Source organism: Loxodonta africana, chromosome 27, assembly GCF_030014295.1.
Source record: "Loxodonta africana isolate mLoxAfr1 chromosome 27, mLoxAfr1.hap2, whole genome shotgun sequence".
Lineage (NCBI taxonomy): Eukaryota > Metazoa > Chordata > Mammalia > Proboscidea > Elephantidae > Loxodonta > Loxodonta africana.
This window is the reverse complement of record NC_087368.1, coordinates 14,961,845-14,988,414: the sequence shown is the minus strand read 5'-3', so window position 1 is coordinate 14,988,414 and position 26,570 is coordinate 14,961,845. Positions and strand designations below refer to the sequence as shown.

At 43.0% G+C, this 26,570-nt stretch overlaps 1 protein-coding gene across 1 annotated transcript in view; it reads right to left on the bottom strand.

Moving 5' to 3' along the window:
• Positions 1-6,043: 6,043 nt before the first annotated feature.
• The window catches only part of GALNT15 (polypeptide N-acetylgalactosaminyltransferase 15), a 53,802-nt gene continuing 33,275 nt past the window's right edge, over positions 6,044-26,570 (bottom strand). Inside the window, exons 5-10 of the mRNA XM_003415742.4 lie at positions 19,856-19,973; positions 17,753-17,947; positions 13,122-13,253; positions 12,566-12,670; positions 10,315-10,458; positions 6,044-8,863 (exon numbers count right to left, since the gene is read on the bottom strand). Coding sequence (XP_003415790.1) covers positions 8,720-8,863; positions 10,315-10,458; positions 12,566-12,670; positions 13,122-13,253; positions 17,753-17,947; positions 19,856-19,973 — 838 coding nt within the window. The 3' untranslated portion in view covers positions 6,044-8,719. The remainder of the gene's footprint in view (positions 8,864-10,314; positions 10,459-12,565; positions 12,671-13,121; positions 13,254-17,752; positions 17,948-19,855; positions 19,974-26,570) is intronic.

Genomic DNA, 26,570 nt, shown 5'->3' with positions numbered 1-26,570 from the left:
ATATGTGTCATCCTATTGCCTTCTTGCCTGCATGATTTCTGCTGAGTAGTCAGAGCTTAGTCTTATTGACTCTCCTTTGTAGGCAACTTTTTGTTTATCCCTAGCCACTCTTAAAATTCTCTCTTTTTCTGTGGTTTTGACAAGTTTGATTATATTATGTCTTGGTGACTTTCTTTTGGGAGCTACCCTGTGTGGAGTTTGATGAGCTTCTTAGATAGATATCTTCTTGTCTTTCACAGTATCAGGGAAAGATTTCTGCCAACAAATCTTCAGCAATTCTCTCTGTATTTTCTGTTATCTTCTGCCCCATTCTGGTACTCCAATCACTTGCATGTTATTCCTCTTGACAGAGTACCACATAATTCTTAGAGTTTCTTCATTTTTTAAAATTCTTTTATCTGATTTTTCCTCAAATAAATTGATGTAAAGTGCTTTACCTTTAACCTCACTAATTCTGACTTCCATTGCCTCAATTCTGCTCCTATGACTTTCTGTCGAGTTGTCTAATTCAGAAATTTTATTGTTAATCTTTTGGATTTCTATTTGTTGTCTCTCTGTGGATTCTAGCAGCCTGTTAACTTTGTCATTCTGCTCTTGTGTAGATTTCCTAAATTCCTCCATTGCTTTGTCTGTGTGTTCCTTGGCTTGGTCTGAGTTTTGCCTGATCTCCTTCCTGATCTTGAAAAGCTCTGTATATTAATCTTTTGAATTCTACCTCTGGTAATTTCAAGACTTTACCTTCCTCTGGGAGGTTTCCTGGTTCTTTGCTTTGTTCACTTGCTGGCGCCATCATGGTCTGCCTCTTTATGTGATTTGACATTGACTAGTGTCTCTGGGTCATCAGTAAGTTATTATATTTATTTATTTTGTGTTTCCTTATTGTGTCCTAGCTTCTTGTTTTGTTTTGATATGCCCAAATAGGCTGGGCATATGAGCTGCTTTGATTATTGACACCTTTGACACTCACATCCTGTCACCAGGTGGTTAGAGCTACTTCTAGATGTGTGAGCCCAGGAGTCTGTTCACTTTTTGTGTGTGGATTCAGCTCAGGTTTTTCTAAGTTGTTGGTCACTGAGTGTATAGTGTAGACTCATACCCACATTCCTAGTTGGTCAGGGCTATGTAGGGGTTATTGGAGCAGGTACAGATGTCTGGCCACAGTAGGGGGTTATGTGCTGAGCAAGATAGGGGGATGATGGCTGCCCCTGAGTGCCTAGGTGGAAGGTGTGTCACTGTCCCCTAGAGCACTTAGGTGGGTTGGTTTTACAGCCAGACTTTGGGCACCCAATGCTGTTGGCTGTAAGGACTGGGAGGCACCACTTATTTTCAGACCCCTGTCATGGGTGGCTAGATAGTATGGGTGAAGCTGCCAGTCCTTAGGCCCTGATGTGGGTGGTTTGAAGCCCTGGTTTGAACCCACATAGCAGCTCCACAGGAGAAAGACATGGTGGTCTGCTTCCATAAAGATTACAGCCAAGGGAACCCTATGGGGCAGTTCTACTCTATCACATGGACTCGCTATGAGTGGAAAATCAGCTTGATGATACCTAACAACAAGAGGCTTCTTCTATGTAGGTCCTCTACATAGGGCTACCTACCTGCTTGCACCCCAGCTGACTCCACAAAACCAGAGCCACATTCCCACCACCACCACACTACCTCCAATAGCCCTATCATCCCAAGTCCATATTAAATGGCATTTCTTCATCTTCATACCCTAGATTCTACCAGAAAAGAAGATGAGATTGATGAGCGGAAAATCTGAGCTGTTAGTTGATTTTCTCAGTGCTTCAAAAAATCCTTCGGAGAAATCGAGGCTATTCACTCCATTAAGAATGGTTGGTTGAAATAGGTGATAGAAGGACATAGAGGCCCAGATAACGGAAAAGTGAGAGTGAGATAAAAGCCCACAAGACCATGGTTCTGGAAAAGCAGCTTTGATCAGAGATGGGAAATAGGGGGAAGTTGGGGACAAGATAAGGGAAGTGAGGATGGCACAATGTAACCACAGAACAAACGATAAAAATGGTAAAGAACTCCCCTCTGAAAAGAGTAGAACTAGTGGACAGAATGAGAGAGAGCAAGGGTGCCAAGGGAAGAGAGAAAAATAAATTAAAATCATCCTCATTACATTGGACAAGATGTATTGTCCTATAAAACATAGGCTCAAACCATCCTATCACATGGATTCAAAAAGAGATCTATGATAAACAAAGGAAAATAGCCCAAGAACCCTCTTTTAGTTCCGAGTAACAGAAATGCAACTTGGAATAATTGTTTGCACATACCAGCGGCAGTAGTATCACCCGGGAACTTACTAGGAAGGCAGAATCTCAGGGCCCACCCCAGAGCTACTGAATTGAAATCTACATTTTAACAGGATTTCTGGGTGATTTGTGAGCACAGTGAAGATTGAGAAGCACTGGATGAAACAAAAAGATTATTGGGTGTCTCATGGACTCTGAAGACAGGGATAGTAAGGCCTCGGAAACAAACTGGAACCAGCAACTTGACTGTCATCACAATGCTCTTTCTGTTTCTTGCCTCCTTGCCTCTGCTCCTATTTTTACATTTGCTTCTTTTCTCCGTCTCTCACTTAATTTATCTGCTTCATAGGGTCATGTACAGAAACAAGGCTGCTGAGAGCTCAGAAATTTTCACATTATCTCCTCAGTCATTTGCAGACAGACTAATTTCTTAGCCTCAATAATAAAATTACTGGGTAACATGCTGATTGGCTCAACTGGGTCAGGTGTCCTCCCTGGGACCAATCAACTGGGAGAAGGGAGTGGAATCTTGCTGTGGGAACAGGGTAGCTTCCACTGTAGCCATGAACCTACAGTTGGAGAATTGTGCTAGCTGGATAATCCAAGAGCTGTCTATATCCCATGCAATAGATACTTCTCCATTCCCTGAAAGCATTAGTGTATCTAGGTGGGTTATGACTTTAAAGACAGCTGCTCAGGCTCTGCTGTATCTTATTTGACTAAAATATTAAGCAATGCCACTCTTGGCCTGTGCCTAAAGGGTAGTGGTCAGCAGTGTCTTCGTGAGGGCCTCTCAATGAAGTAAAGGAAATGCTACTCTCTTGGCCATTCTTGTACTGAAAAATTAAAGCCTTTCACATGCCAAAACTGCAGCAGAGTTAGCCCTGTTCTTTTTCCACTATTTTAGTGTTTTCCAAGGATCCTGGAATGTCAGTTGACTATGAGCTAGCTGAAGAGTTTGGGAATTGTTGGGGAACTGCAATTTTCAAACATGAATTTGGTCTGTTAGGATTAAACTTGAAAAATATGATCCCAGAAGTGACCACGATGATTCTTATTTTAATCCAAAGAATGTTATGCAAGCTGTTTATATGTATGACAGCATAGTGTGTTTGCATTACATAGAGCCTTTGGTGATGGGAAAATATAAACATATCCTACCTATGGTAAGACCTACCACAGCAGCAGAGTGTCACAATATTAAAATGATAGCAAGGATGCACCTCTATATCCAAAGAGCACATTCATGGAAGAAGAGATTGAAACTGGCAAGGGGGTTGGAGATTGGAGGGTTGTTCTTAATACAGAAATAACAGAAGGTTCTAGAATCCTGGAAATCTCACCTCCTTGCCATGGAATATGTGGCTAATTGCCTAAATCTATGTGTTTGAACAATCAGCACAGGAATTGTAGGCTTTGGGCTTGGGTCAAAAGCGGTTCAAACAAATTGTATTTTTAAAAGAGCATTTAAATAACAAGTATAAATAGTTTACATAATATATACAGTTGTGTCCATTAAGACAGCTCATTGACATAGTCTGCCTTTATTCAGATTTGGCACTAGTCACAGATCACTTGGTATCCAACTGTCTTTTTCATTTAAAAATGGAACCTCCTTAAGGTGAGCACAATAGCATGATTTCTAATAATGTCAAGTTGTGGTGCAGTGATGGCACCCTAATCATGGTTCTGGGTGACTTTTTGATGCCTATTGAGGTTGGAATTCTGAGTTGGCCAGTGAGATCTGTGGCAATGGGACAAAGGAGGAAATAGATCAGGTCTTCTCCTGGAATGACATCTGCTTTTGCGATTGTGAAATAACATAAAGAATCTTAAGCCCTTGGAAGAAGGAGAGTCAGGAATAAGAGGAGGATATGGAATGTGTGGCTAATTACTTCCATGAACAGCTGCCTCCTCTGCCATGTGACCAGAAGAACTGGATGGTGCCTGGCTACCATTATCGAACATTTTGATCAAAGGTTCCATAGAAGAATTCTGATCAAAAGAGGGAAAATACAGAAGAGAATTTCAAATTCTCGTGGACTCTAGACTTTCTGAAGCCACAGAGAATGAACTCCTGAAACTACTGCCCTGAGATAATCTTTAAACCTTAAACCAAAAATATCCCCTAAAGACATCTTAAAACCAAACAATAGTTTAGCTTAACTAGTAAAAAAGGTCTGCCTTGAGCATTATGCTTTTTAAAGAACTATCTATATGGGATCAAATTGACAATAGCATCTCGAAAGATTAGATAGGAACCTTAGGGGGCAGTGAGTTTATGTTAATGAGGGAGGAACAACTCAGAAAAGGAGGGTAAAAATGTTTGCACAACTCAAAGAATGTAATCAATGTCACTGAATTGTACACGTAGAAACTTGAATTGGTGTATGTTTTGCTGTGTATATTCTCAACAACAACAAAATAAATGAAATTTGGAGAAAAATAAAGTACTCATAACTATGAGCTGTTATTGTGGTTGGAACATAATGTGTGAAACCACATACTTTCCCCTTCCCCTGAGCTCCCATCCTCAACTCTGGCACTCAACTGCTATGAACACCCAGTTAAACACTGCGCCCACCTCCCACTTTCCCCTTCTACCACCACTGCTTCCCTTGTTGTTATTAGTTGCCGTCAAGTCAATTCTGACTCATAGTGACCCACATGTGCAGAGTAGAACTGCTCCATAGGATTTTTAGGGCTGTGATCTTTCAGAAACAGATTGCCAGGCCTATCTTCTGAGGCACCTCTGGGTGGGTTTGAACCACCAAACTTTGCTAGCCGTTGTGCCACCCAGAGACTCCCCGCAAAAAAAAAAAAAAAAAAGAACGTTGACTCCTAGACTGCTGGCTGAAAACTTCTCTCCATTCCCTTCATTGGGATTCCATTGACTAACTTAGTGGGAGTGATGATGAAATTCAATCTTAGAAACCAATCATAAAAGTCAGATGGGCAAATGAAGATCAAACTCTTGGGAATCAGGTCTCCCAGCTGTCAAGTTTCTCTGGTTTTAAATTGCTAATTGTGGATGAAATTAAAGCTGAGTCGACAGAGGAGGAAATTTGAATACTTGGCTACACCGTAATGAGAAGGTTGAATTTCTTTTAGAACTAAATGGAAGCATCTGTTTTGTTTAAATTAAAGGTCTGTAAATGCCAGCCAGGGACCAAGTTGACAACCATTTCTGTAATAAAGTAATAAATCATGGGGATGGTTAAAGAAGCTAGACGCACTGCATTCTTGCTTTGTTCAACCAATTAAGCAATAAGCCATCTGGGTCCTTTTGTTAATTACTGTCAAACACAACTTACACAATTGAATTCAGCCTTTTATTTAATTATGTTAATTTATCAGCAACATCAAACATCCACAATCTGAAAATAAAATTCACTTGAAAAAATAGAGGTCTTGTTTAACGTTTATTCTTCAACCATCAATACTCTTTACAAGGTTGTCATCTGAGAATTTTTAGCTCCAGCTCAGCCTCAGAATGCTATGGGAATTTGTCTTAAATATAGACAGGTTTGAAGCAAGAAAACAGTGGGTAAAATCTCTTCTCTACATGGGATAATGAATCTACCTAGATCAGCACAAACAGTCCCAGAGAACTGTTTGTAATTATTGGGTTATTTATATCTGCACTGTCTGATATTGTAGCCAACTAGCCAATAGTGGGTAGTGAGCATGTAAAATGTGACCCTTACAACTGGGGTACTGAGTTTTAAATTTAATTTTAATGAATTTAAACTTATATATTCACATGTGGCAGGTGACTTCCATATTGGACAGTACAGAGAAAGGTGAAAGGAGAAGTGCAGCATGCCATTGACTTAAGCAAGTGGAGAAGGAATACACAATGATGATAGGTACTGTTTGTAGACACACACTTTCTACCTAATTTTTCTCATTTGAAATGCACTTTGCTCTGAAATATCCTGAAGGAGATCGGCATTGTTGAGGGAGAGGGTTTCAAGCTGATAATGTCGAGAGTGAACTCCACCTGGGAGAGAAATGGGCATGAATAGCACCTTCTTCTTCTCTTTAATGGTTCATTCCTAGGGTTTTAAAATTTTTTATTGTGCTTTAGGTGAAAGTTTATAGTGCAAGTTTCTTTTCTACATTTTTCTCTTGCTTTATCCGGGACTCTCTGTTGTGTTCTCTGTCAGGACAGTCATTAGTGGTAGCCAGGCATCATCTAGTTCTTGTCTCAGGCTAGTGGAGTCTCTGGCTCATTTGGTCCTTTAATCCTTTGGACTAGTATTTTCTTTGTGTCTTTGGCTTTCTTCATTCTTCTTTGCTCTGAGTGGAATGGGACCAATAGATGTATCTTAGATGGCAGCTCACAAGCTTTTAAGACCCCAGATGCTACTCATCAAAGTGGGACGTAGAACATTTTCTTCATAAACTATGTTATGCCAATTGACCTAGATGATCCCTGAAACTATGGTCCCCAGGCCATAGCCCCAGCTACTCTGTCCCTTAAAGTGTTTGGATGTGTCCAGGAAACTTCTTAGCTTTTGCTTTGGCCCAGTTGTGTTGTGTGCTGTCCTTCTCTTCACTGAAGTGGATCCTTGTCTACTATCTATCATCCAAAAATTTATACATAAATCATTTTATGACATTGGTTGAAATCCCTGCAACGTGTTAGCACTCCTCTTTCCTTTTCCACCTTGGGTTCCCAGTGTCCATTCGTCCAAGTTTCCTGTCCCTTCCTGCCTTCTTGTCTTTGCTTTTGGGCAGGTACTGCCCATTTGGTCTAGTATACTTGATTGAACTAAGAAGCACATTCCTCACATATGTATGCTGTTTGATTTATAGGTCTGTCTAATCAGAATCGACTTGACGGCACTGGGTTAATCTTTGACTGAAAGGTGGACTTTGGGAGTGGCTTCAGTTCTCAGCAGGGTGTCTGGTGGCCATAGTCTCGGGGGTTCCTCCAATCTCTGTCAGGCTAGTAAATCTGGTCTTTTTTCATGAATTTGAATTTTGTTCTACATTTTTTTTTCCTGCTCTGTCCAGAACCTTATATTGTAATCCCTGTCAGAGCAGTCAGTGATGGTAGCTGGGTGCCATCTATTTCTTCTGGGCTCAGGCTGGTGAAGACTGTCATTCATGTGGTCCATTAGCCCTTTGGGCTAATCTTTTTATTGTGTCTTTGGTTTTCTTCATTCTCCTTTGCTCTGGATAGATGGGACCAGTAGATGTGTCTTAGAACTATGTTATGCCAATAGACCCAGATATCCCTTGAGACCATGGTCCCCAGAAATGGTGTCTTCTTAATATCAGAATCAACTACACTCAGCAACACTTACGGCTGAACTAGGTAGGCGAGGACACAGCAAGGAGAGTCATTCAGCTCTTCTTGGCATTGGCCCTGTGCTTGTTGAGGTGTCAGACACACCAGTCAACATGTCCTTTTTTCCCCACGCTGTGAATGTTCAACCTGTGGGCTCATTTGGAGGCCCCAGATAGCTCTTGTGGGCTCAGGGATAGCCCTGTGACCACTTCATGAACGTTTACATCCAATTCTGCTTCCTTTCATAGAACTTTAGCTTAGGCTTTGTAATTCCCTTCTCAAGGAAGTCTGTCACTTTGCAAAGACTGTTGTTAATGATCCAGTAAATACAAGCCCTGAAACAAGACATCAGGAGAGGCTCTCAACTGTAAACATTTTTGTTAATCAGTATTCTCAGTCTTGGATGATCCTTGCAATACCAAGGATTAAAGAGAAATACATTGCAAGGGAATCTGGTTATGGTAGCTAATCTAGGGAAAGGCTAGGACAGGGTGGACAGAGGTAGAAAATTTGAGGAAATTCTCATAAATGTGAAAATACCTTTCTCAGGTTTACTGACTCTTTTCAGCTGCTAGATTGAGCTGAATAATTGGGTCAAAGCTCCCTTCCACCTTCGCTCCAACCCTACTCTCCCTTTTTCTGAGCTATTGTTATACCAATGAGCATGAAATTCATGCTAACAAGCCTTGTCCAAAGTATTTGGGATATCAAACCATTACATCCCCTTCACACTCTAATTTTCATGGTTGGCCACATAGACAATCCAAGGTAAGATCATTTGAAGGCAAAGAAATTGATCTATTGGACCTTTGTGTCCTAGAGGTGCTGCTAGAAATGCCCAGGGTTCTTTCCCTAGTCAGAAGTAAAAGCAATTGTTTAAGTGTTTAATGGAAAAAATGAAGAACTTTCTGTACTATGGAATGATTATCTTCCAGTGATGAAGACAATGAGACAATAAATCAGATTTTTCCTTTTCAAACAGCCAGCTGTCAATGAAATAAGATGCAAGAAGGAGAGATTGTTTATATTCTTTTCTATCACCAGAAACACAAACACTAAGAGGCCTACTTCATGAAATATACATACTCTTTAGTTCCCTTGGAGCTGAACTGTGTTGGCCAAAATTCTCTTTTCCTTCTGACACTGGCATTCATCATTCATCCACAGGGTTGATTTGGTCAAATCGCCACAGCTGACTGGCTTTCCCATCACACTGGCGCAAATACAAGTCTTTATTGTTTTCCTGCACGACAGCTTCAATGCATTGCCCAGACAGGATGTGAACTATCATTCCATTCTGAAAAAAAGAAACCAGTCCCCTACAACTAGTCAGCAAAGGAAGGCATTTCTAAGGATTGTGCTAATTATTAAGAGAATAATAAGGGTAGTGCGAACTGGCCTGGTACAAAACTGTAGTATTTTCATTAACATAAAAGATAATTTAGTTAACCCCCAAATTTGGATGTCTTTCAGAGCCTTGGGGTCATTAACCTCATTATAATTATTGTGGTTATGTAAATGTGCCACTTCTTAGAGGGTTCTGGTTAGTAGGATGTTAATGTATAGACAGACCACTCTTTATGCTGTATTTGTGACATTCATTGTTATCACTGTACTTATAAATTTCTGCTTTTGAAAGGATTTAATCAGCCCTGGTGGTGCAGTGGTTAAGAGCTCAGCTGCTAACCAAAAAGCTGGCAATTTGAATCAACCAGCCGCTCCTTAGAAACCCTATGGGGCAGTTCTACTCTGTCCTATAGGGTCACTATGAGTCAGAATAGACTCGATGGCAATGGGTTTGGTTTTGGGGTTTGGTGGCAGTCTTGCTGCCACCAGGTTGTAGTAGAGAGCAAGATTTCAAGGATCATTTGAAGACCTAAGCCAGACATGTTTGAAAGACTATGGCCACTAGCTGCTGAAAACACACCAGATCTAATATTAACTTAACTATTCCCTTTTTAAAGAAATATTTAGTTTCTGAAAATATCATTTTAAATTTCTTTTTTTTTTTTTTTTTAATGCCTGAAATATGCTGGGTACATTACTCACTAATCTTAACTTGTCGTTTTTAAATACTGCTTTGAAAATACTTCATTCACAGGAATTACTTAAAATGATCCTTTATGGCCTACTGTAGACCTCAGCTTGGCTTCTAAGACTTCTCTTAGCATGTGTGGGCTCCCTGAGTCCTGACTTGACTGGTTATCAAAGCCCCGAGAGCTTTTTTCTCAACTGCCTGCTGTGATTTAGCTTATCAATTAGGTTATTACCCCCAAGAAGAAGTGGAAGAAAAGAAATAAAAACTGATGTGTATATTTTGTGTATTTATACGCTAACTCATTTCAGAAAGGATTTGAAATGGAGAAAAAGCTGCGTATGGATGGACACTTATTGTTGATACTATCACATTCCTCTTCCAGTCCTATATCTGAGACCCTCTCTCTAAGTACTTTATACTCCTAGTTCCTCTATATTGATATTCAATCTTTGGGAAGGATCTAGAGTTTCTCTCCTGTGAGTAATAGGAATCAAAGTCTTACTAAAATAATAAATGCTCACAGTGGAATTTGCATTAAATGGAAAAAAGGTGGTATGTCCGATTTGGCCTTAGTGTAAAGCCACAAAGTCTGACAACAAAAGCCTGTGTGGTAAAAGCTGACCCTCTGGTCAAGAAGAGCCCGGGTTGTAGCACTGACCAGAAGTTCTGGCCAGTAGCACTACTGAGCCCTTCCTGAACTGATGACTTACCTCTTGGAAGTCCCAGTGCTGCTGATGGATGACAGGGCCTTCCTCTGTGCAGTTCTGAAGAACCACTTGCGCTCCCCTGACACCGAAGCACAGGTGCTGTGGGCTGCCAAAGCGTATCTCCTTCCTGCTGGTATGCTGCAGGTGCTGGGACAGAGGGAACGTTCGTCAGCGCAGCTAGAGGGAGACTCTCCCCTCTGAAGCTGGAGATGAAAGGATTGTACACAAGATAGCTGAGGCCTAGGGGCAGAATCTTCGGTTTCTACCGGGGTCAGCAAGACTGTGTTTCATGGTTAAGTCCACAAACACACTGCTAGACTAGCCCTTACCTGTGAAATCTTCGCATTCTAGCTGCTAGTGCATTCGTATTTATACATTCTGACATGTTCCTCCATTATCCTATTTGCTGTATTGTAGGTGAGGCCATAAGGAATGTCATGTGTTCGTGAGTTGGAAGGTGAAATGAAAAGCCTCTTGAGGTCCAAGCTGATCTCTTTCTGGAGAGATGTGGCCTGCCTGTGTAACTAATTTTCCTGTTATTTGCTGTACCTGCTGACTCTCAGGTGTTTTATAGTATTGGAGTATGAGTCTATCTGCAGAGGTGCTTTAACTGTGGGAAGCCTGTGCAGCCTCGTTGGAGGGCATGTCCTGATAAAATCATTTTGTGTTTGTTCCTGCCAGGTACAGCCTGGAACTAATTTTTATGTTAATTTTGTGGCTTGGAGACAGGGCTGGCTTCATGGGCATGCAACCTGTGCAGTCACATAGGCCTTGTGCTTAGAAAGGTTATATGTTCTTGGTTTGATACACTTGGTTTAAATCTCTTTTATTGCTGTCTTGAAATTCTTAATAATTGTTAAATGAGAGGTCCTGCATTTTTATTTTTGCATTTGTCCTTGCAAATTATGTAGGTGGCCTTGTTTGAGGATTCCTGAACCACACAATTAGTACAAATTTGAACTCTAAATTCATATAAGATACATACTGTGGTTAGAAATTCTCAGGGGAGAAAGCCTACTGGGTTTTGAGGAATTTCTGGAACAGATATTGTTCCTTCATAAGCTGAAAATTGATACATCTAAAGAGATCCCTTATGCCTTTCATCCAGCCTGCCTTGGAGGATGTCTAGTGAAAACGGAGCTGTGGCAGTTATTTTGCAACCATGAGGGGAAAGCTAAAAACATTCTGGAGAAGCTGACTCATATAACCTGACATTGCTGAGTTGCTGAATTAACCAACCCTTTTTTTTTTTTTTTAAACAACCTACTTCCAGATTTTTGTTACGTGAGAAAATTAAAATTATCTTTAAAAAAAATCTCAGGGGAGAGTAATTTTGTCAAAGGGGATCCACACACACACACACCAAACCAAACAGCTGTGGTAAAGACACCCCTGTAGGATAAAGTGTTTGCTCCTGTAGGCCCCCATTAAATACCTGAAAGACACACACACACGTATTCAGGCAGGCCTCGGTGTCAGACGACTTGAGTCTCACAGTACCAGTCACAAATCCTTGGTTTAAGCACACCTGCAGTGGGGGACATTTTCTGGGTTCCCCTTTGCTTCTTCTCACTTCTTTTGTGCTCATAGCTCCCCCTTTGGTGACCAACTGTCTCCACCACTGGTCCTAGTTGGCTAATGACCTTGGGCTGCTCCAGAGGTTTCAAAATGGTGCCTGGTAGAAATTTGCCTTCACACAGGATTTGTTTTGTCTCTGCTTTATATGTTTAAAATTTAAATAAGGAGTTTTTCCATAAACTCTAGGTTTCCAGTATTTTTTTAAATTTTAGATGATCTCATAATACTGGTCTCACTTATATGTAAGACAAAAAAATCTGTTCAAACTGAGAAGGGGGATGCAACTATGTCCTTTTAGATAGGCCAAGTGCTCCTCAGGTCACAACAGCCCGCACCCAGCTCACTTTGTTCATTCCTTTACCTGCCTGAGTTCTGCAGGCATCTGAGTTTGTAGCCCTTGGTCTAGTCACTCTCTAAGCCTCAATTTCCTCATCTGTCAAATGAAAGGATTGGCTAAATAGCCCTTCAATTTCCTTCTAACCATGATGCCTTTGTTCTCTGAGGCCGGCCCATGCCTATGCTTAGAGCTGGGGTGGGTGGGCAGAGCTGTGATGGAAAAGATGGGTCATCACAGCGGGGGACTGCCCATGGGCAATCAAGGGACATGGGGCCACTGAGATGCCCCAAAGGGAAGTAAAGACCATCCCAAAAAATGTCAGCTACTTGCAGGTCTTACCTGTTGCTTCCGGTTGTCATTGCAAGGAAACAGCATCATGGGACAGCCCAGGGTGTCTCCTTCTGCCTGGCAGTCTGCACAGAAGCCAAGTCCAGTGTTGTGGAGCTGAAAGTAGACATACACACAGAAGTGAATCCTGACCTCCGTTGTAAAGAATCCTCTATCGGGCATCATTTTTCTCCTTCGCTCTCTGAAGTGTATCTCGAGGTGCCATACTCCAGCTATAAAAACAGGCGGAGTCAAGCTGAAACCACTGATTATAAGGGACAGGCCACCTGGAGGAGGCAGACCATACCTGTCCTCCTCAGAGGCTCTGGGATGGGTTATGGAACAACCCAGCCACCCCTCAGGGGCAGGCATGGAGGCAGGGTGTGGACTCAAGGACCTCTGAGACCCTGCTGAGCTTGCGACTGTTTGACTAGAATCAATGCAGGAGCGAGGAAACTAGAACCATTTCTGAACACCCTGCTCCTTTCTCAGTAACCTTCCCTACCCACTACCCCCATGTGCCCCCAGCATTTCCTCTCCTCCCCCTCAGCCTTGGGTCATGCCTTGCCTTTCCAGAGAACCTTGGCATGTGTTCAGATGGGTACAACTCAGGGTAGATGTTGGCCAGAAACCAGTGGAACATCCGACAACCCAGCCTCCTTTGCAGTTGCAGGCGTTCCGTGCAGTCTGGCTTCTCAGCCTTGGAAGCAGAAAGACACAGGCAGTGAGATGGAAAAAGCTTGTTTTATGCCAGAATTCCTGTTGGGGGAGGGGGAGGGGGAAGGAAGCTGAGAAGAAGCTGAAGGATAGGGAGACAGTGAGGGCTGCAGACAGGGGGACGGTCATGTGTTGGGAGAAGAGGGTTTGGAAGGGGCAGAATAGGATGAGTCTTCCTTAGAGAGAGTTGTGGAACCAGCAAGATGATAGGTGGCCACTTGCTTTGTGATTTCACCCCCTTCTACAACCCCTGAAATCTTCAGTCTACGAAGACCATGATATCCCTGCTTTGCTAGCTTTCCTGTGGAAACCGACAAAATGGCGGGGCTTTGCGCCTAGCTGGTGTGGTGCAGAACCATGATGGGCTGCATGGAGGCAGGAATCTAACCAAAGACAACTAACTGAAATAGAAGAAAGCTGTGAAATTAGGGGGAGGGAGCAATGAACGTTTACCTTTATTTTCCTTTAGGCTCTCAAATTTCCTCCTTGAAAGAATCAATCCTTTGGACTGATTCCTTCTCCCTGAAATATTCCTTTATGATGCAATTTTTCTGGGAGGGATATCTAAGGAAGTCCTTAACACTGAAGTTTAGCACTAAGCCCTGGATATTGTTAGGGAAGAAAGAGGTACTTGGGAGGGATTGGAAGAACCAAAAGCCAAAAACAGAGATAATTATTTCCTGGGCTGGGGAGAGGAAGAGAAAGCAGTCTGGAACAGGAAGCCCAGGTCAGAGGTTCCAAATGAATGACCACCATCAAACCAAATTGATCTATTACATTTTCCTCTAAGGAAATCAGCATAAAATTTTTGACGAGTTCTTAGCATTCTTGGTGTTCAGTTGAGAGCACCCCACCTCAGCCCCTCCTCTAGATTGGATTTTTCTGCCAAAGTAGAAACACCTCTTCATGTGAGTTCCATCACTTTTACCTTTCTTGGTGATGGAACAAATTAGCAAATTGGACTTCAAATGAGAAGTCATGCTGACACTGAACTTTCCTTTCTGTACAACCTTGCTGCAAGAGAGGAGAAACCAAGAGAACGACAACGCCCCAGCAGTGAAACTCTGGTTTTGTCTTCTTGGATTTTTGTGTCTCAAAATCCGTGCAAGGTATTGGAGTTGAAGGTGAGAAGGGGGCTAGGAGGATAGAAATCCTTAGAACAAAACTGATTTTTAACTATTTAAAGTAAGTGTATATTATCAAACACTCTAAGAGAGACATGGATGGCCTTGAAATCAAAGCAAGTATTAGAATATTTTTCAAAACACAAATTAATGGAATGTTCTAAAGAAAAAAAATGATTCAGAAAAGGAAGAAATCCTCTCCTAAACCTGTCTTCTTACTGACCAGTAGGGGGCGCCATCCTCCTTGTGAAAGTCATCAACTGAACTAATGGAGGCATTTCTGGATCAGAGAACGGGGTATCTAAGTGGACATCCAAGTGGATTTCAAAAAAAGAAAGACTAATAAGGGACCTCAACTCACAGACTTTATAAATTTAGTAAGCCTAGTATTATCTGGTCTTTTATGTTTTCCAAAGTGCCCTCATGTATGTCATTTTATTAGATCCTTATGACAGCTCTTAAAATAGGTTTCCTAGAACTGAAATGTCTTTCCCAAGTTCAATAGCTTCTAAAAGGTCAGAGTTATAACTTGACATCATATTCAATAGTGTTTTCACCTTACTGTCTACTATCTATTCCATCAATGAATATTTATTGAGCACTTTTTTTTTTTTTTACTATGTACCTGGAATTGCACCAGATGTTAGAGACTTTAATGGAGAGCAAAATAGACATTGTCCTTGCCCTTGTTGAGCTTATAGGTTCTTGAAACATTTATTGAGAACCTTCTATATATCAAGCATACCCCTGCCTCCCCCCAACTCAGACAGAACTATAGATGAGAACTGCTTCACAAGATACCAGCTATTCCTGGATGAGGGTGGTATCTGCATTTGAGGATTTGTGTTTCCAGACACCAGGAAGCTGGGAGGCAGAAAACAAACTATTAGGCTGGACCCAGGTTCTAGTTGTAGTTGCAATTCAAGTTCTGGTTCTTTCCCTACTTTTCTTTAGTAACTCACTCTCTCATGGGGCCTTGGTTTTCTAGTAAATAGAAGGAACACAAAGAAGTACTTAAAAAAACTCCCCAATCAGCAACTAGACAAGCAAATTGTATTTCCTTAAAGCAGACCAGCTGGGCTCTAAAAATGCCAGCATCACCCCAGTTCCCAAATTCTGTTAGTGTCTGGAGCCAGGTGTATATTCATGGTACTTCTAAACAAACAGACAACTGAGGTGAGATGGGTGAGGTTCTGTAAGTAATTTACATGGTTTTGCTTTTAGACTGGCTGGAGCCAGCGTACCATGTTCTAGTTGAGCCCGTCTGGTGGAAGGTGCATTGGAAATATTATGCTGTATTTAGCACTTCTTTAAGAGTTCTTTATAAATGCAGTCTGTGCAGACATTGAGCAAGTGTTCTCTGAAAGCAAAGAGCAAATACTAAGCTGACACGTGGAGAGAGGTAAAAGAGATGCTCTGGCCAGAAGAAAGCCAAGAGATTAAAAATGGAAGAAGCTCTGTGGACCTCTACAGAACTCTGTAGAACTGAGATCATGCCACTTACGCCCCACTGCCAAACAGATAAAGTCTAAACTCTTTAACCTGGTACTCAAGGGCTCTAGAATCTCTTCCCAACTCCATCTCTGGACATCTAAGTTGTACCTATTCAGCCACAGTTCAACCACCACCTGTGAAAGTGTCCCTCGTCAGCCTGCCTGAGATGAATGGCTGGGAACTTTGTGGGTTTTTGTCCTCACAGAGGAGCTTTCGCCCTCACTAGGAACTGGGCAGCACTGGGCACAGTTCAGGATCCACACAGGGCCTACACAGAGCAGGTGTTTGGTTGACCTTTTCTGACTATTGTTGACTACTAGTAGCCACGGTAATAATGATGGTAGTTAACACTCATATAGGGCTTACTTAGTGTCAGGCTCTGTTCTAAGTGCTTTAGATATAATAACCTATTTAATCATATTAACCACCTCATAAGCAAGGATTATCAAATGAAGAAGCAGTTGTTAAGTAGCTTTCAATATCATGCAACCAAAGAGCCAACATTCAAACCCAAGCATTCTTGTTCTTGGAGTCCATGATCTTAACCACTAGGCTATATGGTTTCTAGAGTGATGTCTAGAGTTGGCCGCATCCTATCATTTTCCCTAGATGGAGCAGGAGAAGGAGACTGAAGGAGGACAAAGATGCTAGCTAAGAATTGAATGGTGTCCTTGTGAGAATTTTCCCTTCATTTCAGAGCCTTCCTTGGAGTAACTAAAGAGGCTGCCATCAGCAGCACAGCTCCTGTATTGGGGACAGGGCCAATGCCATTTTGTGTAATAATGTGACTAACTCACAGGATGAAGAGGGGCTCCAGACTTTCCAGACCTTGGGAATCGCTGTTGAGCCCAGGGAGTTTGTGATTCTTTAACACTATCCCCTAAGCAAATAACCTTGTAGCCTAGAGGAGACCTAATCCACTCAATCCTGGAGCCCTGTGACTCTAGGTCTCTTACATCAGGATTCCTCCCATGAGGCCATGGAGGCTATTCTGACTTGGGACAGAGGGTTGGTCAAGGGTCTGAGCCTTCACGGAGGGTATGGGGTTTCTGGAAATATAGCTGGAGAATCAAGAAACAGGTGCATGGGGGTGGCCAGTGACGAATCCCTGAGGATCATATCCCTGTCAGACATTCCCTGGCACTCAGAGAAAGGCCTGGTTAGTAGGCGAAATTACACCACTCCATTTGAAGGGCCTGGCCCTTTAGTTAAACAACTCACACCCAGCCACCCAGCAGTGTGGCTGGCAAGGGGCTTGTGGGAGCTGTTCCAAGACCTTTGTGGGTCCTGAAGTCTTAACTTGGAGCCCTCACTCCAAGCACAGCAAACATTAATGTGATCTCACATCCCACATTAAGTAGCATTTAATGTGTCATTCCTCAAGAATTGAGCGGCGGTTGACCAGTTAACAATGCACTATATTTGTAGACATTAAATTCAATGTTCAATGTCTTCATTTTTCAGTGTGTTTTTTTTTTTTTTTACTCTTTGTATTTTTCTATATACAGTTGTTTCATGTCTTGGGTAATTTCATAGCCTTGAGCACTGTCCTCAGGATGACCATGCCCTGGCAAGCCTGTTTCAGTGCTCACCCCCACCCAGCCTCTCCTCTGCTCTGTGGTGAAGGACTGCATTCCATCAAGTGGACCACAGCAGGGAGTTCTAGGCCGAGGTGGGTCGTGATGTCCCATGGAGATGCCGGGAAAGGCAGGGGGCAGCCCCTGTCCCAGGTCAGAGGAGCCACAGGAAGCATAAGCCAGAAGCTTCTATGCTCCCCTCCAGGCAGAAGGAAGAGAACCTACCTGCCCAGCCTCCAGCTGGTGGTCTATGGTGGGCACAGAAGCCCTGTCAGCTCTCTCCTTACCTGGCTCAAGGAGAAGGCCTCTGGGCTGTGCTTGTAGAAGGTTTCTTTGAATGACGCCAGCCAGGTCTCCGCAATGCGAATCTTGTTTTGCAGGGTGGCCTCTTGGTCAAGGACAGGGTGGGCATCCTGATTTCGGTAGACGTGCCCTACCCGAGAGCAGGGAAGGATCTCAACGGAGCCACCACAGAGCCAGGTCTGCCACAAGGGGAGAAAATAAACACCTCTCCACCTTCAGTAATGGTGGGAAGTAAGGCACCTGTCTGTGAGGGGCTGGCAGATGGCAGGAAGTGATAAGCATAAAAGGTAAAGTGGAATCCAGATCTGGAAGTTCTGGGCAGGGGGGTGCCAAGGTGGGAAGAATGAGTGGCAGGTGCCCAGGGAAGGACCTGGGGCTGAGGGGGCTGCACTTATGCCCCTACCTTGAAACAGATCTCAGCACTTATAGAGATGCAGCCATGCAGATTAGCACCCCATCCCCCAAAGGATGCTTCCTCAGGGGCAGAGATGTCCCTAATGGTTAGGGAATTACCAAAAGCTTCTGAAGTCTCCTGCTACACGGGTGCCAAAAGCTATTTGTGGTGGAGACCAAAAAAACTTTCCTTTAATGTGGCCTTCACTGCTTTAGGAACGTTCTCTCTGCTCTCCACTAATTCTCCCACCTACTCCCAAATGTCTGACATTCATTTGACAGGAAACCTTTCATTCCACGTTGGGGACAAAGATCAAAATGAAAACAGTTCTATGATTGGCAGCATATGAACTGAAAGACACTAAGGCCTAGGCTCCCAAACTGTGTGCCAAGGTGCCCCAGGGTGCCCCAGAGAACTCCAAGGGGTGCCTTGTGATATTTTAAAATTTCAAGAGAAACACAGTGACATTCATTGGGTTCTGTGCAAACTATAAGCTTCCAGGTTTCAACATCAGTCCACAGCACTTTTGATGATGGATGTCGTTGCCAGGTTGAGTTTTTGGAGGTTGCTGTGATAGAAAGCAAGTGTCATGCAAAAATCACTGTGGCAGAGGAAATGAGTGTGGTGATGGTGTCTATCTGCTTCTGAGGTCTAAGAGGCTGTGTGGTGCCCAGTAGGCACTGACTTATTAGGACAAATACTTATGAAGTTGTTTGGACCTAACTACTTACTACATATGCATGCAAAAGCTGGACAATGAATAAGGAAGACTGAAGAAGAATTGACACCTTTGAATTATGGTGTTGTTGAAGAATATCAAATATACCACGGACTGCCAAAAGAATGAACAAATCCATCTTAGAAGAAGTACAAACAAAATGCTCCTTTAGAAGCAAGGATGGCGAGACTTTGTCTCACATACTTTGGACATGTTATCAGTAGGGACCATCCCTGGAGAAGGACATCATGCTTGGTAAATTGGGGGGTCACCAAAAAAGAGGAAGACCCTCAATGAGATGGGTTGACACAGTGGCTGCAACAATGGGCTCAAGTATAACAGCGATTGTGAGGACAGTGTAGGACTGAGCAGTGTTTTGTTCTATATGCGGTATCTATGAGTTGGAACCGACTCAACAGCACCTAACAACAACAACAGGGCTGTTAGGTGTTCGTTTTGGCCTGTGGGTGCCGTGAAAAAATTACTGAGATGCTAAGAACGCCGTGTGCAGAACCTCTGTGCTAAGGTGTTGTTGTTCACGGCCGTTGAGTTGGCCCCCCAAACACTTCCTATCCCATTTTAATCTGGAAGCTCTGCTGAAACCTGTTCAACATCATAACAACACAAAATAACCCACTAAGAGATGGATGGTAGCAGCACACGAGGTGCATTGGCCGGGAACCGAACCCAGTTCTCCCTCACGGAAGGTGAGAATACTACCACTGAACCACCAAGGCCCATTGCACTGAGGTTGGTAATATGTCATTTCCTGTGAGCAGGTTTGGACAGTGAGTTCTGAGGGACAGATGGGGGAAGGGGAAGAAACAGGGGGGTGGAGACACCATGTTGTAGATTTTATAATTTGCCCACAGCCTTATCCCAGACCGGTGACATTCCTAAAGCTGCCCCCAAGCTTTGGCTGTACCCTCTGCTCCAAGGACCCCAACCTGTGTCCTCCCTCCATCCAGGACATACCTTGAGAGACAGTTCGAGGTTTTCGCCACCCCACAGTGACATGAGAGGGTCATAAGCTCCAGTGTTTTGGAAGTAATGTCTGTCTATCGCCACGACCCCACCTGGTACCACAGGGCTCCTAGACACAGAAAATGAGGAAGAGGCTGCAGCTCAGAACCGGACATATCAGGCAAGGTTGGGAGGCTTAGGGCTTAGTGACTGAGAGTGGACTCTGGGCTCTGACAGACCTCAGTGACTTTAGTTGTAAGACTGAACAATGCAGTATTTATTTTAAGTCTGAAATACCAGTATTTTATGAAAAAGACAGCTATGGTTGTCTGGGCCTTTCATATCCGTCCTCAGGTACTTCCGTAGAGAGGACCCTGGACTGTGTCTGAGGCTGCCCTACCCCCTGACTTGAGTCTCTCTGGAGAAATGTTGGTGGAAGAAGGCCTTGGGTTATAGTGAATTATCCTGAGGGAGGTAGGGTTGGGTCTGGACAAAGGGAAGTGGTCAGGTTCTTTTCCCCTCTCTCTTCCCCTATTTCCTTACCTCACCATCTTCTGTTTTTCTTAATGAGCATTGCCTGCTCCCCAGTTCTAAGATGAATCCACCAGGGATGCCAGAAGTAGACAGGCCTCCACCCAGCCCCAGGGGAAATACACATGACTTATAAACCCTGGAAGCTAGAAATCCTGAACAAGGGAATGAAAATGACAGTAGTATCTTTCAGAAGCAGTTTTTAACAGGGAAAGATGTAGCCAGAGGCTTTTGAACTCTTCATTCAGGACAAAATTCTAATGTGGCCAGAACTCTGAATCTGTCTCCAGATGTAATGATTCAGAGTCCAGACTTTTTAATTGCCCAAAAAAAGAGTATTACATTAAAACTATATGTATATACTGGCCTTTAAGGTGCTTAAGTTATATCAAAATACAAAAAACCAATATGGCCATTATTACGAGGTTCAATTTCCAACTCTTCTTCCACTGACAATTTGTAAGATCTTGGATGAGATACACAACCTCTCTGAACTCAGCTCCTGCACCTCTGAATTGGGGACAAGAGGAGTGCTTTGTAATAGAGTTTTGGGAGAATTAAAGGAAGTTATGTGAACTGATCGGCATGCCATATTCTAAGTTCTTACTAAATTTTGGTATTACAGGTCCACGATCCCTTATTTGCAATGCATGGGGCCAGTGTGTTTTGAATTCAGGATTTTTTTGGATTTTAAAAAGGGGTACACATCATATATTACATAACAGTTATACTAGGGTCTGGGTCAGCACTCCTTAATCAAATATATTTCTTCAGTGAAACATATGAATAGTCACAGTAAGTGGGATAAATAAAGGCTGTGCAGACACCCATGTCAGTTCAGGGCAGCTTCTGGCATCAAATAAGTTGTGAAAAAAGTTTAGTTTTCATACCCATTGCCATTAAGTTGATTCCAACTCATAGCGACTCTATAGCCCCATAGGGTTTCTATAAAAAAAAAAAAATCTGAGGCTGTAAATCTTTACTGAAGCAGCCACATCTTTCTGGCCTTTCCGTTAGCAGTTGAGTGCTTAACCTGGTGCTACCAGGGCTTGTTTTAGTTTTCATAGCCTCTCAGGTTTTAAAATTGAGAAAATCAGACTGTAGACTTGTATTTAAAATCCAGCATAGCATAGCAGTGTGGTCTCAGGAGCCTGACTGTCCTGGTTTTAATTCTGATTCTACATCTTATTAATTTTATGAAGTTGGGCAAGTTTTTTAATCCATATGTACCTCAGTTTTTACATCTGTAAAATGAGATTGGTAACAATAACTGTTTCACAGAAGTTTGACTTAATAATGTGTACAATGTGTTTATGTGTTTATACAAGTATCTAGCACATAGTACATGCTCAGTAAATATTACTTATTATCATTTTCATATTACAAATGATCATTTTCTTTCTGGAATTTTCTCTGCATCTATATATAGTCTGCACCCAACCATGTCATAATTTCTCATTTGGTACTCTCTAACCAGACTGCTGGGGAAAAAAGATCTTTGCAATGAAGAAGTTTTTGGTCTTGCAAAATTCTATCATGCGATCTCTGGCATTGTTTCTGTCACCAAGGCCATATTTTCCAACCTGCGCATTCCAATCTCCAGTAATTATCATGCATCCTGATGGCATGTTCTATCAACTTCAGACTTTGGAAGTTGGTAAAAGTCTTCAATTTCTTCATCTTTAGTCTTTGGTGTACAAATTTGAATAATAGTTGCATTAACTAGTCTTCCTTGCAGACTTATGGATATTATCCTATTATTGACAGCTCTGTACTTCAAAATAGATCTTGAAATGTTCTTTTTGATGATGAATGCAATACCATTCCTGTTCAAGTTGTCGTTCCCAGCATAGTAGACCATATGATTGTCTGTTTCAAAATGGCCATTTCAGCTCACTAATGCCTAGGGTATCGATCTTTAGGCGTTCCATTTCATTTTTGACAGTTTCTAATTTTCCTAGATTCATACTTAATACATTCCAGGTTCCAATTATTAATAGATGCTTGCAGCTGTTTCTTCTCATTTTGATTCGTGCCACATTAGCAAATAAGGGTCCCGAAAGCTTGACTCCATCCATGTCATTAAGGTCGACTCTACTTTGAGGAGGTAGTTCTTCCCCAGTTGTCTTTAGAGTGCCTTCCAAACTGGAGGGCTCATCTTCCGGCACTACATCAGACAACGTTGTACTGCTATTCATAAGGTTTTCACTGGCTAATTCTTTTCAGAAGTAGACTGCCAGGTCCTTCTTCCTAGTCTGTCTTAGACTGGTAGCTCAGCTGAAACCTGTCCTCCATGGGTGACCCTGCTGGTATTTGAATACCAGTGGCATAGCTTTCTTTCAGTATCACAGCAACAAGCAAGCCCCCATAGTACCACAAACCGACAGACACCTCAGAACAAGGCCAAGGGCTGATTGTAGAACAGACCATCAATTCCTCATATGCGAGTTCAAGTTGAAACTGAAGAAAATTAGAACAAGTTCATTACAGCCAAAGTACGACTTTGAATATATCCCACCTGAATGTAGAGATCATCTCAAGAATAGACTGGACACACTGAACACTAATTACCAAAGACCAGGTGAGTTGTGGAATGACATCAAAGATATCATACATGAAGAAAGCAAGAGGTCATTTAAAAGACAGGAAAGAAAGAAAAGACCAAAATGGATGTCAGAAGAGATTCTGAAACTTGCTCTTGAATGTCCAATAGCCAAAGCAAAAGGAAGAAATGCTGAAGTAAAAGAACTGAACAGAAGATTTCCAAAGGGTGCTCAAAAAGACAAAGTAAAGTATTTATAATGACATGTGCAAAGAGCTGGAGACAGAAAACCAAAAGGAAAGAACACACTCAGCATTTCTCAAGCTGAAAGAACTGAAGAAAAAATTCAAGCCTTGAGTTGAAATTTTGAAGGATTTTATGGGGGAAAATATTGAATGATGCAGGTAGCATCAAAAGAAGATGGAAGGAATACACAGAATCATTATACCAAAAAGAATTGGCAGACATTCAACCATTTCAGGAGGTAGCATATGAACAATATCATTAATATCACTGACAAGCAAAATTTTGCTGAAGATCATTCAAAAGTGGCTGCAGCAGTCTATCAGCAGGGAACTGCCAGAAATTCAAGCCAGATTCAGAAGAGGTCATGGAACCAGGAGTATCCTTGCTGATGTCAGATGGATGCTGGCTGAAAGCAGAGAATAGCAGAAAGATGTTTACCTGTGTTTTGTTGACTATGTGGATCATAACAAATTATTGATAACATTGCAAAGAATGAGAATTCCAGAACACTTAATTGTGCTCATGAGGAACCTGTACACAGATCAAGAAGCAGTAGTTGGAAAAGAACAAGGGGATACTGCATTGTTTAAAGTCAGGAAAGGTGTGCATCAGGGTTGTATCCTTTCACCATACCTATTTAATCTGTATGCTGAGCAAATAGTCCGAGAAGCTGGACTCTGTGAAGAATGGGGTATCGAGATTAAAGGAAGATGCATTAACAACCTGCATTATACAGAGGACACAACCTTCCCTGATGAAAGTGAAGGGGACTTGAAGCACTTGCTGATGAAGATCAAAGACTACAGCCTTCAGTATGGATTGCACCTCAACATAAAGAAAAGAAAAATCCTCACAGCTGGACTGATAAGCAACATCGTGATAAACAGAGAAAAGATTGAAGTTGTCAAGGATTTCATTTTACTTAGATCCGTAATCAACTACCACGGAAGCAGCAGTCAAGAAATCAAAAGACACATTGCATTTGGATAAATCTGCTGCAAAAGACCTCTTTAAAATGTTGAAAAGCAAAGACGTCACTTTGAAGACTAAGGTGCACCTGACCCAAGTTGTGGTATTTTAAATCACCTCATATACATGTGAAAGCTGGGCAATAAATAAGGAAGACCGAGGAAGAGTTGACGACTTTGAATTGTGGTGTTGGCAAAGAATATTGACTATACCACAGACTGCCAAAAGAACCAACAAATCTGTCTTGGAGGAAGTACAACCAGAATGTTCCTTAGAAGCGAGGATGGCGGGACTACATCTCACATACTTTGGAAATGTTATCAGGAGGGATCAGTCCCTGGAGAAGGACATCATGCTTGGTAAAGTAGAGGGTCAGTGAAAAAGAGGAAGACCCTCAATGAGACGGACTGACACAGTAGCTGCAAAAATAGGCTCAAGCACAACAGTGATTGTGAGGAGGGTGCAGGCCTGGGCAGTGTTCTGTTCTGTTGTGCACAGGGTCGCTATGAGTAGGAACCCCCTCAACAGCAAGTAACAACAGCAACAACCAGACTGCAGAGGGCAGGGCTGTTATGTCTGAGCATTCAGAGTGGGGGAATGTGGGTAGAAATGGAAGAGGCTGTGTGAGGAGGGGTCTGGGCCCTGGGTGTGGAGCCCGAGGCCTCAGTGAGGCCCACGCAGCAGCTGGGTCTCAGGGCAGCATCTGCTTCCAGGGCAAAGATGGCTGGGCCTGCTCTGGCTGGAACTGAGAGGCGTTGACTTTGGCTGAGGGTGGTTCCAGCTGGGAACAATGACCCAGAGTGCTGCCCTCAGAGACACTCAAGGGGTTGCCAAGCACTGAGGCCTGGAAGAAGGCTCCTGAGAGGGTTGGTGCCTGGGGTCAGGAGCCTCTGCCTCAGGTTAGGAACAAGCCCTCTGATCTGTTCATTCTCTTGAACAGAATCCATTTGCTTCCACCAGGGCCTCTTCTGGGTTAATTCCTGGAGGAGTTGGGTTCTGCACTTCACGTTTGGGGATCTGAGAACAGAGGGCACTTTTCACATGGCTGCCCTGGGAGCCCAGAAGCCCCCTGGGCCCTCTGCTACAGGAGACAGGAGATGGGGGTTCAGATGGTGTCGTGAGACACCAGGCAGAAGATGGTGGTGCAGCTCTATAGAGGCCCCAGTGAGGAGAGCGGAGTGAGCTGAGCCCTCAGAGGCTGGGAGAGGCTGGGACACTGGTCGATGCTGACGTGGAGGGTGCAGATGTGTCTGTCACTCACCTGGAGGCTGTGATGTGTGGTGGGAGGGTTTGGCCAACACCAATTTGGGACAGCCTGGGCCTGAGATGGGCTCTTCCTTCCTACCAACACTGCTCCTACAGAAGTCCGGAGCTCACAATCAACTCCAGGGAGGCAAGGGAGGAGGAAATGCCTGGATGACAGATTTAAACATGAGATGATTAAGATATCACTGAATTTGACTAATTTTCCTGAAAGGGTTCTGCCATTAAGAGGCTCGAGAAATTATCTAATTCTCTTCGAAAATAAAGATTTTTTTTTGCACATTTGAGCTTGTGGCTGATCAAACTTCTGCTGCTATAGATAGGCACACTCCCTTGGGAAGGCCCTTGGAAGGCCTGTTTGTGTCTAATGCCTTCATCCGTGTTCCTGTGCTAGACATGTGGTCAGCACTTCAAAATGGCTTAGATAATTGAGTGGTGTTGGGGAGTATATGTTGGAGATCTACTGAGGCAGATGGTACTTTCCATATACACCACAAGATCTCTGATGCCACAGGTTCCTCTTACAATGTGACATTGACACGACTTTCATTGAAAGGTGGAGTCTCTGTTCCCTTCTGTGAACCTGGGTGGACCAGCAACCCTGATGGAAGTGACTCAAGGTGACTTCTGAGGCTCGGTCATAAAAGGAGGTACAGCTTTCTTCACCTGGCTCCTTTGGGGTACTTGCCCTCAGAGCTCAGTGCCATGCCTTGCAAACCCCAATGAGCCCAAGTAAAGAGACCTCATGGAGAGAACCTGTGAAGCTGTTCCAGTCGACAGCCCCAGCTGAGGTCCTGGCCAACAGCCAACGCCAACCGTTAGACTTGGAAGAGAACCAGTCTCCAGAGGATTCCAGCTCCAGCTGTTGAGTCATTCCTGGCTGATCAAATCTTCCCGGCTGAGACCTCAGACACTGTGGAGTGGAGACAATCAGCCCTGCCGTGCCCTTTCAGAATTCATGACCCACACAATCCATGAGCTTAACAAAGTGGTTGTTGTTTTACAACACTACATATGGTGTAGTTTGTTATGCAGCAGAAGATAACTAGAACTACCTAAATAGAATAGTTGTCCAAAATCCAAACATGTGATTAAAAAAAAAAAAAAAAAAAAAAAATCTTTTTTTTTTTTTTAACAGCCCATAAAATATTTTGAGATTTATGGTATCTTGGCTCA